The following is a 16678-nucleotide window of genomic DNA, read 5'->3' on the forward strand; positions in this document are numbered from 1 at the left end:
TACCGACAAAACATTGTCCGACATCGCCTACATTTTTGTTGCCTCATAAATTTCCATCTTCCTTAGTTTCACAGAAAACTTATATATTCCGAAATTGAATCTTAAAATTCTCCATAAAGAAGCGTCTACGCATCCGTGCATGATGAGCGATCTCCCGATAACGACGATGCGTCTGATAAGCTGACGTCAGAGAAGGTATTTTGGGCTGATCGGAATGAGTGGAGGTGGTGCTGGCCGGAGGGCGCGTTGGTGGTGCAGCGGCGGCGGCGATTCACCGCTGCTTTTTACTCTCCCCGGTGAGTCCTTTTTACGAAGAGCCGCGCGAACCCGTGGTGCTGACTCCTAGTCTGATTCAGTCAATTTTTTCTCGAATGTGAATTATATTAGAGTTTTGACCTTCCAAAGATGGCGATGTCCGCAGCATATGCCGTTTGTACGGCAGTTATATGTCTTGAGGTAACTACCGGTGAAAGCAGGCCTTTACCCTGGATAAAAAGATTGTCGCCACCCCCTGGCGACAATCTTTTGCCACTAGCCAATCACAAGTTTCGAGACTTGTAGTGGTGGCGTAACCCCGGATTTGAGTCTGCTTTCATCGGTATAACATTCATTTTTTCACTGTTTACTTAGGACTGAATGTCAATTTCTAAACTAAAAATGCAGATAATAAAATTTGGCATTAAGGTCACCGTCATCCTCGGCCTTGTATTATTTCTCCTCCGACCCCAAAAAGACACCGCTCAGCTTCAACCAGATGCCGGAAACGTAAAGACCGAGTTCACTCCAGCTGAAGAAGAAGCGCCCGCCAGAGAAGTAGAATACAGAATTGAGTACAATGACTCGGAGCAAGATGACGAGCTCAACGAACAGGAAGACATCATTAGTAGAGGTATTCCGTCTGAGCCCGAGTCTGATACTCCTGCATTTACGACAATCGCCGCCACCATCGCGTTGCCGACCAAACCTCAGCGAAAGTCTTCAACTTCATCTTCCTCATCCGCGTCCTCAATGCCTCCCGCAAAGGTCGACTCGCCAAAGCTCATGCGTTCAGACTCGTCCTCTTCGGCCTCATCTAATGCTGACCTCATACCCAAACTTATTCCTGAAATGCCCGGAATTGATGAGAGTGACATTATATCTGGCGCAGACGATGTCGAGATTAACAACGGATGGCGACGAAAGGTCAAGTTGAGCTCACTTCAGAGGAGTGGTATCATCAAACGTGATCAGATTAACGACTTCCTCATTGGTGATATTTCGAAAGACAAGCTTGAAAACCAATATTCGCGCTGGCTCAAAGGAGAAGAACCTATTGCTGGTATTTTGTTTCCTGACACCGGTTTGAAGAAGTCGATATTTACGGCCCAGAAAGAAGAGTATATTTCGCGGAGCACAGCAATATCGCTTCTTGAAGCTCAAGCTGCCACTGGAAACATCATTGACCCCATCTCCGCGCGGAAGATGAGTGTTACAGAAGCAGCTCAAGATGGCCAATTCGATAAGATATATGAGCAATGTCTACTGCGAGCAGAACGTGCTGTCACTGGCTACAAGCAAGGCGGCTACAACACACGCTTGTCAGATGAGAAGCTCTCAATATTTGAAGCGATGACGAAAGGACTTGTCGTCGAAGAACATGCTATACGACTGCTCGAAGCACAAATCGCTACTGGTGGTGTCATCGATGTTCGCAATAATCACAGAGTTCCGATTCAATATGCTCTTAAAATGGGCCTTATCGATGAGAGGATTTACAGGATTATAGCCGACAAACCAACAACAACAAACTTCGAGGACCCTAACAGTACAAGAACGCCGCCAGAGAAAGTCAGTTACAGTCAACTTTTGGCCAACTCAATCATCGACGATGATACTGGTTTGCGACTTTTCCTGTTCCAAAAGCCTGGCTTTGAAAAGACGCAGTCACATACTTCCAGTCCGCAATCAATGCGATCAGCGAAATCGTCATCATCTTCTATTGCCAGCATTGGATCCGTGTCATCGAAGAACAAGGATCTAGGTCAGCAAGAAGAGGATGAAATTAAACCATTCCCAGTAGATGAAGATATTCCAACAGTTGAAAAGATTGATTCTGTCTCGACAGAGCAAGAAGTTACCGCCCTTGACGAAGGGGCTGTGCCAGTTGAAGACACAAAGTCAATCACTTCTAGGTCATCAGCAAAGTCACTTTCTATAAAAGAGTCGGATATTCTTCAAGACGCCTCCACAACGGAAGTTGAGGATCTTGAGCAAGAGCAGTCAGAACACTCCGTCTCAGAACCTGAACCGAAACCAGAGCGTGTGTCAGAGAAAATTGACAAGTTCAAACAGAAAATAGAGGAAGTGCAAAAGCGTGAGCGCGAAGAGGAGGAACGAGAAAGACGAGAGAAAGAAAAACAAGAGAAAGAGTCTGAGACAAAGAAGGCGAAAGTCAAAAAGATGCGTCCTGTGGATACTGAGACAGACACAGCTGCTTCAGACCTCCTACTCAGTTCTGACGATACAGATGTTGATGGGAACCGTCTTGAACTATCGAGCATGACAACTTCTGACGCTCAGACGGACCAAGAAGTTCAAATTCAAGAGCTAGAGGAGCTTCAGAAGATGGAAACACTACTGAAAAAGCCAACTCAGATCGACGAATCAAGCTCGGATGAAGCGGAACTACAAACTGTACGTGAGCAGGTTCGCAGAAAATCTAAGCGGGAGAAAAAGAAGAAGAAGGACAAAGGCGAATCAGCCCCTGGAACACCAAAGAGTAAGTCAAAGAAAATGACTGCTACAACTATCGACGTTGTGATTTCGGACGATGAGCCGCCAACGGAGCCTGTGGGACCAGCAAAACAACGAGATGATTTGACATTTACCACTGGATGGAGAAAACAGTGTGCAATCGTCGATCTAGTTGACGCAGGACTTATGGCAGAAAGCAAGGTAAAGAAAATTGAATCAGGCCATTTGCTGATGGCAGACGCTGAAAATGAACTACAGCAGTGGCTACATGGAAGTAGCCCCATTGCGGGACTGCTTATCATTTCTACTGGTGAGAAAATGTCGCTTTACTCAGCTGCAAAGCGAGGCTTCTTACGACGCGGAACAGCCATCTCTTTACTGGAAGCGCAAGCTGCCACTGGAAATGTGATTGACCCGATCACGGGCGAGTACATGGCTGTGGAAGAAGCGACAAGAAAAGGTCTTATCGACAGACAATACGAAGCGATCCTTTCAAGAGCGGAGAAAGCTGTTCATGGATACAAATCGAAATTTAGCGAAACACTGTTATCAGTTTACCAAGCTCTGCAAAAAGGAATGCTCATCGAAAATCATGCGATTCGACTTCTTGAAGCGCAAATTGTTACTGGAGGTATCATTGATCCTCATCGACATCATCGGTGTCCGATTGATCTCGCAATCAAGCGGGGTCTTTTTGACGAGAAGCTAAAAGTAGTCCTTGAAGGCATCGGTGACGATACCAAGGGATTCTTTGATCCAAACACAGAGCAGAATCTCAATTATTCTGAACTTGTGGAACAGTGTGTAACTGACGCGGAAACAGGGCTGCTGCTCCTTCCATACAAAAAGAAACCTCCTGAAGAGAAACTTTCCGGTCCACTTGCTAAGGTCTTGTTCGAGTCTGAGCTGAGGAGAAAAGTCACGCTCCAAGATGTTGTTGATGCAGATTTGATTGAACCTGAGACTCTGAGGCGATTTAAGTCCGGTGAAATGTCAGCGCACGAAGTGAAACAGCTTGTCGACTCTTTAAAAATCCACGTCGAGGGTTCCATGCCCATTGCAGGTGTAATCAATGCAGAGAATGGTCAGAGATTGTCCATTTTCCAAGCGACTCAAGCCGGGCTTATCCGCAAAGGTACGGCTTACGAGTTGCTTGAAGCTCAAGCATCTTGTGGCAAGATTGTCGACGTTCAAACTGGCCGAGTCCTGTCCGTAGAAACCGCCTCAAAGACAGGTGTATTTGACGCTGAATACGAAGACGTCGTGATGAGAGCGAGCCGAGCAGTGACAGGCTACAGAGAACCTTTCAAAAAGGAGATTCTCAGTCTGTGTGAAGCCATCTCAAGACACTTGGTTGTCGAAAGAAATGGTGTTCGACTTCTTGAAGCCCAAGTGGCTACTGGTGGAATTATCGACATGAAATCGCCCCTAAGATTGTCGATCGAAGCAGCCCTTAGAAAGGGATTGCTCGAATCTCGACTAGCTAAGCAACTACAGGTGCTTTTATGTAAGAAACCCCCACTAAAAGAGTATTTAGGCGCGTACATCAAAGTCATACTTCGACCCAAATACTGGTGAGAATCTCAACTACGCACAGCTTATGGAAAGGTGTATTACGGATCCTGACACTGGAATGCTTTTCCTAGAGGTTGAGGTAAGGATTAACCTGCTATTCAGAGTAATATGTTATTTTTATCATCCAGCCTACTTCTGAATCTAAAGCGAAATCGGTAATTGAACGCGGAGTTTGAGTTTTTTACAAAAAACGTTTGATCACGCTTTTGGAGAGTTCTTTATCTTGTAAAATTTAAAATAGAAATTTAAATATAAACGGATAAACGGACAACGAGCTTTTTTTCAAGAAAAGCGCGAAAATTACTCACCAAAAGCCTTGCCAGAAAATGCATGTTCCTTGACTGTGACTCGTTTTCAGTTTTTATGAACTTTTTTTCGAAGAGCACGAGTTTGGTAGCTTAGCACTGTAGTTATGGTGTAACAAGCATGAGAGAATGATTTGCCGCAAGGGGGCGCTGATAAATTGCTCAGTATTCTGGTTGAAGCTTGGAAAAAGAAGCTTCACCAGTGTATGAGTCTAAATGCAAACAAGAGCAGATTCTAGCAGCGATTTAAATTTATTCAGGCCGGTGCTGTTACACCCAAAGTTGGCCCCTTCGAACCAGAAGATAGAAAGAAGAAGAAAATTCGAGCTCAATCAGGTAAGGCGATTTTCTTTTACTCTTAGTCACATAGTATTTTTGCAGCTGATCCTTCGAGTCCAAAGAAAAAGAAAAAGAAGAAAGAGCAGGATGAAAGCCGAAGTCAATCTGAGCCACGCCCTTCCAAAGGTTCATTTCCATCCGATAACTTAAATCAACCTTTCCTTATTCAGACAAGAAGAAGGACAAGAAATCGAAGAAAAAGAAGCGCGAAGGAAAAGACAAGGACGACGAAACAAAGTCGACCAAGTCATCCCGCTCAAAATCCCCCAAGTCGCCCAAGAAAAGCAAATCTGACTCTCTTCAATCTCCAAAAAGCACTACATCAATCGACATCGCGCCTAGCACTCCCAAGAAGAGCAAAGAAATTCCGACCAAAGAGGAAATGCTCGGAATCGAGCCCAAGAAAGACAAAAAGAAGAAAAAGGTAACCCTATTTTTTTTCAATTTTCACAAAGTTGAAAACATAGAAGAAGGAGCGCAAAGAAGAGAAAGAAGTTCATTACCGACGGGCTTCATCTTCGGAGACAGAAAAAGTCGAGATGAAGTCTGAGACAGAAACCAAACCTAAGAAGTCGAAGAAATCAAAGAAACCCTCTAAGAAGCCTTCGAAGCCGCCGAAAATCGTCTCCAGAAAGGTATCAAGCCCTGAAAAAAAAAACAAAAACTGAGCCGTTTTGTTTTAGGTCGTCATCGTCGATCTCGATGGAAACGAGCTCTCGCTGGAAGACGCGTTGAAGTACAACTACATCGATCAAGGTAAGATAAAATCACGTCAATGATGCGACTAGAATTTAAGCCCTGGCTAACGAGCTCCAAGCGCAAGAGTACGGCGACGACAACGACGAAGAACCGAAACTGGAAGAATAACTCTGACTCAAAAGACCCTTTCACCTCCACTAACAAAATTCATAACTTTCGCTCAACTGGGTGTCGACTAGCAATTTCTAATTTTAACGAAAGTTCAAATGCGAAATAAACTACCAATGTTCAAAACTTGCGTAATGATCAAAAAATGTGCAAGTGTGTTCGAGTGAGTTTTATTGAAGGGGCAGGTGTGAGATGATTGTGTATGTGATATTTTGGAACTTTTAAAACATGAACTGTACAGGCTTGAAAAGATGCTCTAATGCATCGTGACGAGAAATGTCTCTCTGTGCCATTGGCCGACGCGGTTTTTGAGCTTCTTGAGGAAGACCTTTGACTTCGGATCGGTGGCGCAGATTCTCGTGTGTCCGACTTCCTCGTAGTTTTGAAGTCTGCCTCCGTGCAGCTTGACCTCCATAATTTCCAGATAGATGCCAAGCATGTCGCGGTTCTAAATCACAAACTCAAGAGCCTGAAGTTCTGTGGTGGTTACCTTTTTGTATACTGTCGAATTCAGATGAAAAGAGAACTGGTGTCCAATGTCAGCACGCCTAAATCAAATTATAATTCCCTTCCGCTACTTTTTATCTTTACCTTTTCTCATTGAGCTGCACAGCTTCCGATTTGAATCTGATGCTCTCTTCGAGTGGCCAGAGCATCGCGCCAACTTGCACAAGTTTTGCACCCGCTGGTAAGTTGAACACGCTTTCCACGACGACTACACATGAAATAAGTTCAAGTGGAAGAATAACTCACTTACTTTCGAGAATAATTGTCTGAGCCGCATCGGGATCGACACTGAGCCGCGCGCTTACTTCAATACCTCCACGGTAATAATTTTTGAAGGTATTTTTGATTTGCTGAACGAAGAAACAGCGGACAGTCTTGTTTCGGAAAGCATGACTACTAGCATCTAAAGAATTATCAGGGCCTATCTCAGAAACCAGCTTTACCTATTAATAGTTCTCCGCAAGTTTCGTTCGAGAAAAGGACTGCCGTCTCTTTCAGCTTTATCTGCACATAGTTCAAGCCCTCCCAAAGCTGCCGTTTTAACGTTACTGGACAAAACGATAATTTCATCAGTCCGTTGCCGAGTGGCACCATTTCGCTAGGGTCTAAACGTTTTTTCTTGCCGGAAGGAATGTATTTCAGCTTCAAGTGCGGCTTTATCAAACTGCTAATGATGCAGTCCTCAATCACCAGAGAGAAGCTACCATTCTCGACCGGAAAAAAGCCGACCTTCAGCGAATTTCTCGGTTCTTCTTGGCTGAGGGCTCCCGTAGGACGCAGAGGGTCCTTGAACAGCTTCTGTGGTGGAAGCTTACGGCTATCCAGTCTCCGCGTAGGAATAAGCTCGTCATCGAGAGAGACAGATCTCTGACGCTCGAGCTTCTTCCTCACTAGTTTCTCAACCTGAATCGTTCATTAATACACTGGTTTTCATGTGAAACTCACATTCGGAGTCGAGCGCAGTTCATTTACTCTACGTGGACTCGGCTTTTGTGGACTGATGAATGGCTGCTTGTTCTTGCCAAGATCTTCAGCGAACACGCTGTGAAAGCTCAAACTGTCAACGCGCGAGAAGAAGCGGACCTCCCGGCGGTCGGTTTCAGTCGATGGCTCAACAGGCGCTCGAATGCAGTTACTCAGTGTGAACCTGGTCGGCTAAGAGAGTGTTGTGTAAGCTCAGAGAACGTGCATAGTTTTACCTGACCAGGTATCCACTCCGCACGCTCGATCACAGTTTTTATGTGATCTTTTTCTCTCTTCTCTAATTTCGAAATATCGACAAAAACATTTCTCGGCATTATCGTGGCTCAACAAAACCGAAATAACATAAAATGAAATTTCGAACAGACAGAGAAAAGTTTTTCGAGTCCTGCGACTCCTGCTGGCGCCAAAGTGGAAAACAAGATGAAATTTCAAATTGTCGTTTGTGATTTTATCGACATCAACAAGGACCTTCGCTGACCTCGTGCTGAAGAAACGAGAAATCTCGAAGATTGTGCGCTTAGATCGAGCAATTTTCCGTTGATATTCGAGGAATCCTCACAAAAATTTCCATTACTTCCCAGAAACTATCATTTCCTGCCAATAAATTATGGCAATAATCCAAATCTTTATGTGTTCAAAAGCGTTTTTTTTTTATAATGAATCGTAGAAAGAGGGCAACTTATTACTTAGTATTTCGTCCAATTTTTCACAGTAAAAGGATTAGTCCTAGCCTGCAACCATGACAGACCACAGCGGTATTTGTACTCAGCAGTTTTGCTAAATCAGTTCAGTTTACAAAACTTGCAAAAATGTTAAGATTATTATTTCTGCTTGCTTTTAAGTACGCTTTCTGCTTTTGGAAAGTTTCGAATCTAGATGTAGAGGAGAGTCCGTTGGTAACCTTTTTCCCCAAGTCGGTTTGCTATTCTAGGTAAGTCGATTCTGCTTGGACTGAAGCAAGACTGAATTGTAGCAAACCGGCCACTCGCGAAAGCTGCCCAAATCTGTTTCAATGCGTCCACCGAGGCCAGATAGTATCGCCAGAGAGGCCTCTAATCCTGCTCGACTCGTGCGAGGATTACCGTTGCTCCTGCCCTGTTGGAAAAATCAAATCCAACGGCGTTAAGTGCAAGCACGGATACATGAACTGCCAGTGGAAGTACGAAGGCTGCCAACTGATGAAAACGACAATGAACAGTGCCAGCTGCCTCTACTTGCTAACAATACGAGAACAACTTCTCCCGTCGCTGGACTAGCCACGCGCGAGTGTTTGCTGTCAATATATGCTCGAAAGTTTATTATATAGCGTGTATATAATTTGTGAAAAGATCAGTTATAAAGGTCGGTACAAGCAGTTGTAAAAGTTGTTTCGAATTGATGGTTGTGATAAACTAGAAAGTGAAGAGAAGTTAATGTAGGACCAGGGCGAGCGAACATGCCGCCGGCAAAAGCAAAACCGCCGTCTAGAGCCGCCGCAGAGCGCATCCCCGCACAAATGCATCGAATAAGAAATGTAGTAAAATAAACCACCAAATCGAAAAACGAAAACAAAACTTATAGTCCCCGGCAAATCGACAAGCTCAGAATTAAATTGTAAAAAAGTGTGAAAATAAGTGAAATCTCAAAACAAGGGCAATAAATTATAGATAAATGCGTTAATAAGAGCTAAATTGGCATCATAAAAACCAGAACGAGCCCTTCGGCGAGACCCTATCTGTGAAACGGAATAAAACTACGATTTATGGGGAAATAAAGGACTTCCACGTTTGGTAGTTCGACAACAAAAAGTATCGGCAAGATGCTTCTTTGGAAGACAACTCAAAAACGCCGCTGTCGATAGTTATGTCAAATGCTGGTGGACTCGTTCTTTACGCTGTAATGCTGTACAACATAAATCGTTGCGCAAAACTAAAGTGAAGCGATCTTGTAACCATCAGAAATGACTCGAGGAGGGCCCGCTGCCCTGGGAGTCATTTACAACCGTTAGAAGATCACCACGGCACAAATACCCTTCAGGCCCACTTCCTATTAAAATCTTTAATAGCAAGTGCAACTGAAAAGTAAAAGGAAAACTCGCGTAGGTTGATGCGTTCATTGATCGCGAAATCAGGTTAATAAAAGTAATAAGAATAAACGTTGTAGCTGACTCAAGGAAAAAATAAATCGACAATTAAGGGGGATGTGGTCGGAATCGAGCCTGTTCTTAACAAACATATCTCCATTTTTTAATTGCCATTATGTTTTAGTTTCTAGGATAGAAAAGGGTTAAATGAGGTGGGCAACATGGAGAAGATGCATTTTTATTTAGAAAAAAATGAGAAAAATCTACTCAAAGTTGAATTTCGAGGATTTTCATTCTACTGTCGGTCAAGATGACGAAAAAAGGGACCGTTAGTGAAAGAATTCATCAATTTTGATTTTAGATATTCTTTTTTAACATATTTTTCCAAGTTGGCAGCAAAACATTTGTTTTATCGAAGTAAATCTCTGATATTTGGCTCTAAAAACCAACCACCTACCCCTTAAAAGCTACATGTCGTAAACTTGCCATTAAAAAGCTTGAGGAAGGACTTGCGGGGGCCCATAGACGGAGTCTTGACCAACTGGCGTGCACACCTGAGCGCGGCGAAAGATAGATACTCCCTTTTTCAGCGCGCCGGAAGAAGCGAAAAAGCGGCGCATTGACAAAAAGAGTAACTATTTCGCGAAGAAAACCAAGCTCAACCACTCGATCGAGGGCTGAACTTGCGAATAATAACTGCTTTCGCACGGCCTCTACAACTGGGACATAAAAGCATCCTAAGCAAACTGGTCTTTGAATTTTCAGACCCAGATTTCTCTGCGTAAAACATTAGGAGCTTAAATTTTCCCTACAATATACGAAAAAGAATCGAAATGGAACTGAAGGTATTGCTGCGGACAAGTCTGCGTTTTGTAATAAAAAAAAATAGAGTTTTCGCAAAATCGTCCGAGCTCAAGAAATAAGCCCATCAGAGGCAAGCTTATCCGCAGCAAGATATGAATATGCTAGGAATAATAGGAAAATTAAGAAATCCTAGAAAAAAGTAGTGAGAATAATTTTATCCTTGATTAAGTTGGTAAATTAAATTTTTTTGGAACGAGGGACACCCGAGATATTTTTCTACACATAAATTATCCAGAGACAAGAAATCAGACAATGTTTTTTTATAAAAAAGTGTTTATATAATATATGTTCAAAAAACAAATACAGTAGCTGATGAAGTTGAACGAGGGCAAGAGGTAAGAAAAATAGTAGAAAAGATTAAATCGTGAAGATTATCTCAGGAGGGAATTGTAGGTGTTTTTTAGTTATTTTTGGGGGCAATTTCACAGTTTGGTTATTACAAAACACTTTAACAACATTTAAACTTAAGATTTAAAGATTCTTAAATTAAAGATGGTAAAGAGAACATGCTGGAAGTTTCGAGGAGTTGTTGCAACCGCTACAAATTGTATGGGGATGGAGAGTGTCTTTGGGAGAAAGAGAGGGAGCAGTGAATGAAAGTTAGAAATTTCAATCTGTAATGTTTTGAGTAGGATCACAATAGTAGGTGCAGAGAATGAGTAGGAAGGGATGTTGGTCGGCCATTCGTTCGGTGGAAAACCAGACTTCTTCCTAGACTCCTAGGAACAAGTCGAGGCCCCACCGGTCCAATATCGATTGATGTTATTCAGACATTCAGAATAAATCGGATAATAGTTTTACTAATTTCGGACTCACGAAAATAATCTCATGAATTTGGGAAGGGAATCATCAATGAGGTAACTGTATAAAAACTCGGTCTGCAAATGACTTTTCTCCTCTATTCCTAACATGCTCCTGATACCTGAAATTAAAACAAAAAGCAAGCACTCTAAGCAACTGAAATTATCACAAACAAGGAAATGGGTTCCTATATCTTGGTGGTAGGGTTCTCCTGGAAATATAAATGCTTTGTAAAGAGAGGATCGGTGATGTTTTCAGTGGTCTTAAAGAAAAACTAGCAATTGAACGATAAATTTCCTGCGTTTGCACATTGGGTAAATTTAAGCTGTTCGTTGTGAACATTTGCTGGACATCGCGGATAGATTGATAACTGAGATAGATCGAGAACTGCCTGATATTTGAACTGAATAGGTAAAATTGCCTTGGGATTCGTTTTCGGGGTGAAGAATGAGGAGCGTGGAACATGGTCTTGAACTTTTTTGTGATTTTAGCACTGCGATTGCGGGGTGAAACGTGAGCTGTCAAGCGCAGGATCGTAAGGCTCGTAGGGTTCGAAGGGGTCGAATTCAGAGTCTGAGCACACTGAGAGATTGAGTTTTGCTTCAAGACTGTTATCCAGTAACGAACTGAGTCCAAGGTCCTGATAAGCGCCCGGATGGAAGTTTGGCTGATTCGTATTGCCAGGGTAGCCTTGTCCGGGGTGGTAGCCCGTACTCATATGACCACGGTAGGGATCGCTCCACTGTGCAGGATCAGCCGACGAGATGTTGGGCTGCGAGTTCTGCTGATGAATCATATGCTGAAAAAAAAACACTAGAGAATGTGTCCTTGCTGTGAGAGTATTTACCGGCTGCTGGTAAGAGTGAGCATGATGATCTTGTATTTTGGCGTGCTCATAATATTGCGCCCATTGGCTCGAGAGATTCTGCTGTTGCTGACTTCTGGGCTGTTGGTGAGGGTTGTTTCCAGTGTTCCAAGGTTGCCATCCGTTTGCTGGCTGGCCTCCATACATGGGATACTGATTCCATCCTTGATTGACTGAATCTATTGGAGTTAAGCTTAAAAGCGGTCTTTTTGGTACCTGGATGCTGGTCGACTTGAGGCCACGGCCCGCCAATACCAGGCTGATTGCTTGGTGGAGGTGGACCGGGCGTGCCAGGATTCGGATGTAGCGAGAGATTATTCACTTGATTTGTCAACTGAGTAATCATTCCCTGATTAGGAGTCTGAGGCATCTGATGCGTAGGAGTACCAGGGCCTGTATGCGAGTTCCCATGGATCTGCTAGGAATATATATGTAATTGAAAAAAGATATATTCTTACAAAATGATCCATGTTATGCGATGCTTGGCTATGCGTATTTGGCGGACCGATTCCAGCCTTATCTTGAATAAGTTTCTGGGCTTCTTGGATTTGTTGCTCCGTCCCACGGATGATAAAGGTCTTCCAATTATCACCCTTGTCGCTAGCATTTTTCTCGATTTGAACAAACGCTCCAGAGTTCTCCTTGATCAGGCGAATATTTTCGCCGCCTTTTCCAATGACGACGCCGGCCCGGCTAGCTGGAACAGGGTATTCGACACAGTGTTGTCCTTGCCTGAACAAGACTAATAAGAAGAAGGAGAGATGGTCATGCACTTACATGAAACTTGAATCACTGTTGCCATGGAGAGGTGGATGCTGCTCCTGCAATTTTTGGCGCGCAATTTCAGAGATTCTATCGTTCGCCATTTGACAAGCTTCAGGAGTGCCGCTGATAGAGCATGAGCGCACGTCCTGAGTGGGATCGTCGGTTTTAAACTGGATCCTCGTGTTTGTCTCGTTTTGAATTTTGGAAATATTCTCGCCACCTCTTCCAATGACAACTCCGACAGCGGCTTTGGGAACCTTAAAATCGAATTAACTTTCTAGAATCAATCGTTAAGAATTTGTTTTTTTTCTTACTGGACTCTTACCGAAACTTCGATTGAATGGCCAACAGTTTTCGTATTTATGATTGATGTTGCTGGTTTGGAACCGTCTTTCTGAGCCATCAGATTCATAATGGCGCCTTTGGCCGCCTCAACCTAGAATATAACTACTCATATCATTGAATTACGAAGATTTTTTACCGCTTGCGGTGTCCCAATGATCTTCAACGGTTTTTCTTCTCGAGTGATTTCAGCTGACTCCTTTGGAGATCAATTAATAAATTGTCCTTCGCTCTTTCTCAAATGTACCTGTACAAGGTGAAGCTTCACATTGAACTCCTGCATCAATTGCTTGAGCGTATTACCCCCTTTGCCAATGATGAGCCCACATTTATCTGGCGGTATCTGCATCTCAGTCTGCATCTAAATACGATTAGATAATAATAAGTTCGCTTATTTGACTACCTGTCCCTGGTGCTTGTTCTCCCCATGTCCATAACTCATCCCATTTTCACGTGGTCCTCCCCTCGTTATAATTTCGTTCAGCTTCTGTTTTGCGTGATGAACTTGATGAAACGTACCGGTCAACGTACACGGTCTCTCACTTCCTCCAGTAGAATTGGGGACAATTTGAACGCGGCAACCGGTTTCTTGTTGAATCCGATTGATTTGCTAATAAAAAGAGCTAGAATGGTTTTAGTCAAATGTACGTACCTCGCCATTCTTCCCGATGATCAGACCAACAAGTTGGTCTGGGACTGAGATGTTGTCCTGTATCTGCTGGGGGATAGGATGTGATTGCGGTGGGTTTAGACCATTCATACTCGAGTTCGCCGACGGGGTCACCACACCTTGAGCACCCGTTCTGAAAGTTTCCCGAGTAGTTACTTCGTTGAAAAGATTCACTCCGATCATCAGAGAGTAAAACCAAAGAATTGTTTTTAAAATTTTACTGACCTCCTAGTTTATTCTAGAAGATTTTAAGTGGCAGTTAAATGAGATTTTTTCGTTCTGTTAACATTCGATAAATTCATTCGTGGAACACAAGTAAGGAACTGTAGGTTCACAGGACAAAGACAAAGGGTGAATACTTACAGTAGCATTCATAAGATTGATAGAAGTTCATTCGATAACATTCACTTCTATCGAGCTAAGCCGATGTTTACGTTCTACTGAACCATATGAAATCATCAATGATAAAACACGAGCTTGGAATATAGAAAACCGCCTTTGACGATTTTCTTTTGAAATTTACAGAAGAAACTCGTCGTATATTGAAAATTGTTCATTTCATACAGTGCAGTTGCAGTCTGAGAGTAGTCAGGGTAGGGATAAATATATATATTTATATAGACAATCTTTAATTATAACATTTTTTATTATTTGCGATTGGGTCTGGTCGCTCTCTCGAATAATGAATTGAGTTTTTTGAAATCTCGTCGAGCGTCCGACGGCGTTGGCGTTGTTGTGGACGGACGTCGCTCGATAGGGCAATCTCTAGACGAATTCGGCTCACTGATAGGGGATTGATTATCATTCGATTGATGTCTTTTAAGTGTTGCTTATCAGGCATAACTCTGCTTTGGATACAAAATGTTCTTAATCCCTGACAAAACATAGAGAAAGAAGGATTTTCAACATCCTCTGTTTCAGAAAAGTCCTCATCTGATGAAGCATAATCCGCCGAAACGATACCAAGAGTTGGACCGCTGGTAACTTGACTTCCACTGAAGCCTGTGTTGAGTACAGTTGCGCTCGCTAAATTGCTCTCTAAGAAAGTGTAATAATAGGAATAACCTACGTTTTTTACGCTTGGGATCATCATAAGGCGAAGGGTGGGCCTCAGGATTCAAAAGTTCTGGAGGTAAAGATCTCTTCGCTGCGTACGGATTTCTGAAATTCGTAAGGTAAATTTTCATAGAAGATGATTACTTTGTTGTCCGTGACACCTCAGCACCCCAGCTAAAGACGTCCTCAGTTTCTGTTTTCATTTTAGACGAGTTTTCTGCCTCTTTCTTTCCCTTTGCGCCAGTAAGGACGATAGAAGCTCGAGGCGAATTAGAGCTTTTGGTGAAACTCGCGGGGTCGACCTTACAAAGAGAACTTACGGTTCGGTTTCACTTTGGGGTTTACCTTTTTGACGAACGCATGATCAACCCCGATAACACCATCTGTGTCTGGTTGCACACTGTGAAGTGTATGCTGAGTTTTTGAGTTTGCTTCCTTTTCGGGACCGATGCAGTAAGTCCTTTTTGTACCTCGCGTGATGGTAGATCGGTTACTCGCAAATGTGACCTTGTAATCTTGCCCTACGAATCTTATATGGGAAATATATATGGGATGAAATTATACCGGTAGGTCTATCCAGGTCACCAGTGCTATTCTTTCGCTCTTCATATTGCTTGACGGCAAGAGGCATTTGGGCCCCGGGAAGAGTAATCCGCATATTTAATTTTTCAATGGATTTGGAAACATCGTCGCATGAGCGGAGGTTAATGATCGCTGCGCAACGGGTCTCTCCAGTAGCCGTTCGTAACAGCTTCACCTTTTTTGTAGCTATTCCGATGCCATTGAACAGATCTAACAAGATTTTATGCAACAAGTGGGAACCAATAAAGACCTTTAATTGTTGACTCCCTAAAGTCGACAGGAAGTCCACAAATATAGACCGACAAATCTGGGTCTATATCTTTCTTCTTCGGTTGCTTTTCGACTTGTTCACCACGCTTAGCCCTCGCAGCGGCTTTCCTTTCGGCCTTAGATTTTTGTTCCGCTTCGTCGTCAGAATGGTCAAGAAACTTAGTGGGACATTCCTCGTCGTCTTGCCATGAAGCATCACAACCTTTTTGCCTTTTGAGCATCTCGACTTGGACTTTTACAGCGAACTCATGGGCGAAATAAATTTCATCACCGACCTGCAAATTGAAAGAATTGACATAATCCTTGGACTTGAATCGGATGGAGTGGAAAGGACTTTTGACGGGACCAAATGTCTCGAACAGGACCCCAATAGGAATTCGATCTTTACGGAAAACCACAGACCCCTGATCAAGAGGCTGTCCAGAGGTGTTTGTTGAAGCAACGATCGCCAAAATCGATGGCTCGAACATGATGCTTGAAATATGCCCTAATAACTCGATCTTGGCACAGTCGGGGATCGTCATGCCGGAGACATCAGGGATGGGAGGGAGCTCGGAGGGCTTCAAGTCATGCTTAAAATTTCTTAATAAATCTTTCAGAAAACACTTAGATTTACTTTCCCACAGGGAGAGGCAAAAGCATTTTTTTCTTCTGGGGTAAGAGTTTCCCGAACTTTCTCGACTTTGGGCCGGAACTCTGCGACCATTTTTTCATAGTCTTCATCCTCAGATGACGAAGAGCTAGCATCTCCAGGTTTTATCTCCTGCTCAGAAATCTGATCGCAGGCCCGAGGAGTGATTGCCACAGGAATATACTCGTCAGATGTTACATTTTCATTCTTATTCTCCAAAACTGGGACGTACTCTTCTTTCTCGTACGTTTCGTAGCCCGCGACGAAAGCAGGAGCATATTGCTGGTCATCCCATTCGTCAAACTCATCCGGTTCCCCTCGTCCCATGTCATGCTCTTCCATTTCACGGAGAGCTTTTTCGAATTCATACGCTTCTTTTGGGTCTAACATCGGGTGCTTTCTTTCATTTTTGCCCTTCGTAGAGTCGTCCGAGACGCTACTCATAGTCTGAAGAAAGTCT

General features: G+C 43.3%; 4 protein-coding genes across 9 annotated transcripts; 1 reads left to right on the forward strand and 3 right to left on the reverse strand.

The window, feature by feature from the left end:
* The first annotated feature begins 302 nt into the window (after window positions 1–302).
* LOC145706859 (uncharacterized) lies at window positions 303–5935 on the forward strand. 3 transcript variants are annotated; one of them, XM_081784311.1, is made up of 10 exons: window positions 303–456; window positions 685–4230; window positions 4271–4387; window positions 4437–4463; window positions 4874–4949; window positions 4995–5078; window positions 5123–5376; window positions 5420–5587; window positions 5636–5708; window positions 5749–5935. In XM_081784311.1, the coding sequence occupies exons 1-10, from the start codon at window positions 406–408 to the stop codon at window positions 5817–5819; spliced, it is 4467 nt and encodes a 1488-aa protein (XP_081640437.1). In that variant the 5' UTR covers window positions 303–405; the 3' UTR covers window positions 5820–5935. The 3 variants fall into 3 exon arrangements, with proteins under 3 accessions (XP_081640437.1, XP_081640438.1, XP_081640439.1); XM_081784312.1 differs by having other exon boundaries at window positions 5423–5587; XM_081784313.1 differs by lacking the exon at window positions 4437–4463.
* Window positions 5936–5982: 47 nt separating this feature from the next.
* Window positions 5983–7662, reverse strand: LOC145708006 (uncharacterized). The gene is made up of 7 exons (XM_081785610.1): window positions 7526–7662; window positions 7272–7481; window positions 6770–7229; window positions 6577–6729; window positions 6411–6534; window positions 6310–6367; window positions 5983–6267 (listed from the first exon to the last, which is right to left on the reverse strand). Exons 1-7 carry the CDS (start codon window positions 7622–7624, stop codon window positions 6076–6078), a joined length of 1296 nt encoding a protein of 431 aa, XP_081641736.1. The 5' UTR covers window positions 7625–7662; the 3' UTR covers window positions 5983–6075.
* Window positions 7663–8591: 929 nt separating this feature from the next.
* LOC145709642 (far upstream element-binding protein 3-like) lies at window positions 8592–13901 on the reverse strand. Of its 4 annotated transcripts, XM_081787329.1 has the most exons (11): window positions 13662–13900; window positions 13413–13619; window positions 13257–13370; window positions 13149–13208; window positions 12993–13103; window positions 12680–12924; window positions 12361–12634; window positions 12119–12320; window positions 11885–12081; window positions 11678–11836; window positions 8592–11036 (listed from the first exon to the last, which is right to left on the reverse strand). In XM_081787329.1, exons 1-11 carry the CDS (start codon window positions 13860–13862, stop codon window positions 11034–11036), a joined length of 1773 nt encoding a protein of 590 aa, XP_081643455.1. In that variant the 5' UTR covers window positions 13863–13900; the 3' UTR covers window positions 8592–11033. The 4 variants fall into 4 exon arrangements, with proteins under 4 accessions (XP_081643455.1, XP_081643453.1, XP_081643454.1 ...); XM_081787327.1 differs by lacking the exon at window positions 8592–11036 and having other exon boundaries at window positions 11483–11836; window positions 12119–12317; window positions 13662–13901; XM_081787328.1 differs by lacking the exon at window positions 8592–11036 and having other exon boundaries at window positions 11483–11836; window positions 11885–12075; window positions 13662–13901.
* Window positions 13902–14328: 427 nt separating this feature from the next.
* LOC145709643 (uncharacterized) lies at window positions 14329–16672 on the reverse strand. Its single transcript, XM_081787330.1, has 8 exons — window positions 16204–16672; window positions 15568–16159; window positions 15300–15527; window positions 15081–15256; window positions 14880–15037; window positions 14758–14840; window positions 14557–14715; window positions 14329–14461 (listed from the first exon to the last, which is right to left on the reverse strand). The coding sequence occupies exons 1-7, from the start codon at window positions 16660–16662 to the stop codon at window positions 14609–14611; spliced, it is 1803 nt and encodes a 600-aa protein (XP_081643456.1). The 5' UTR covers window positions 16663–16672; the 3' UTR covers window positions 14329–14461; window positions 14557–14608.
* Window positions 16673–16678: the final 6 nt, after the last annotated feature.

This window comes from Oikopleura dioica, chromosome XSR, assembly GCF_907165135.1.
Source record: "Oikopleura dioica chromosome XSR, OKI2018_I68_1.0, whole genome shotgun sequence".
NCBI classification, from domain to species: domain Eukaryota; kingdom Metazoa; phylum Chordata; class Appendicularia; order Copelata; family Oikopleuridae; genus Oikopleura; species Oikopleura dioica.

Coding starts and splice junctions, on each gene's coding strand:
- LOC145706859 (XM_081784311.1), top strand. CDS start 406: ATGGCGATGTCCGCAGCATATGCCGTTTGTACGGCAGTTATATGTCTT. Junction 457..684: donor CGGCAGTTATATGTCTTGAG/GTAACTACCGGT, acceptor TTTGGCATTAAG/GTCACCGTCATCCTCGGCCT. Junction 5,377..5,419: donor AAGACAAAAAGAAGAAAAAG/GTAACCCTATTT, acceptor TTGAAAACATAG/AAGAAGGAGCGCAAAGAAGA.
- LOC145708006 (XM_081785610.1), bottom strand. CDS start 7,624: ATGCCGAGAAATGTTTTTGTCGATATTTCGAAATTAGAGAAGAGAGAA. Junction 6,535..6,576: donor TCAGACAATTATTCTCGAAA/GTAAGTGAGTTA, acceptor TTTCATGTGTAG/TCGTCGTGGAAAGCGTGTTC. Junction 6,268..6,309: donor ATTCGACAGTATACAAAAAG/GTAACCACCACA, acceptor TTTGTGATTTAG/AACCGCGACATGCTTGGCAT.
- LOC145709642 (XM_081787326.1), bottom strand. CDS start 13,862: ATGATCGGAGTGAATCTTTTCAACGAAGTAACTACTCGGGAAACTTTC. Junction 12,925..12,992: donor GCCATTCAATCGAAGTTTCG/GTAAGAGTCCAG, acceptor TTCGATTTTAAG/GTTCCCAAAGCCGCTGTCGG. Junction 12,082..12,118: donor TCAAGTCGACCAGCATCCAG/GTACCAAAAAGA, acceptor TAACTCCAATAG/ATTCAGTCAATCAAGGATGG.
- LOC145709643 (XM_081787330.1), bottom strand. CDS start 16,662: ATGAGTAGCGTCTCGGACGACTCTACGAAGGGCAAAAATGAAAGAAAG. Junction 15,528..15,567: donor TAGGGAGTCAACAATTAAAG/GTCTTTATTGGT, acceptor AAATCTTGTTAG/ATCTGTTCAATGGCATCGGA. Junction 14,716..14,757: donor GCCTTATGATGATCCCAAGC/GTAAAAAACGTA, acceptor ACTTTCTTAGAG/AGCAATTTAGCGAGCGCAAC.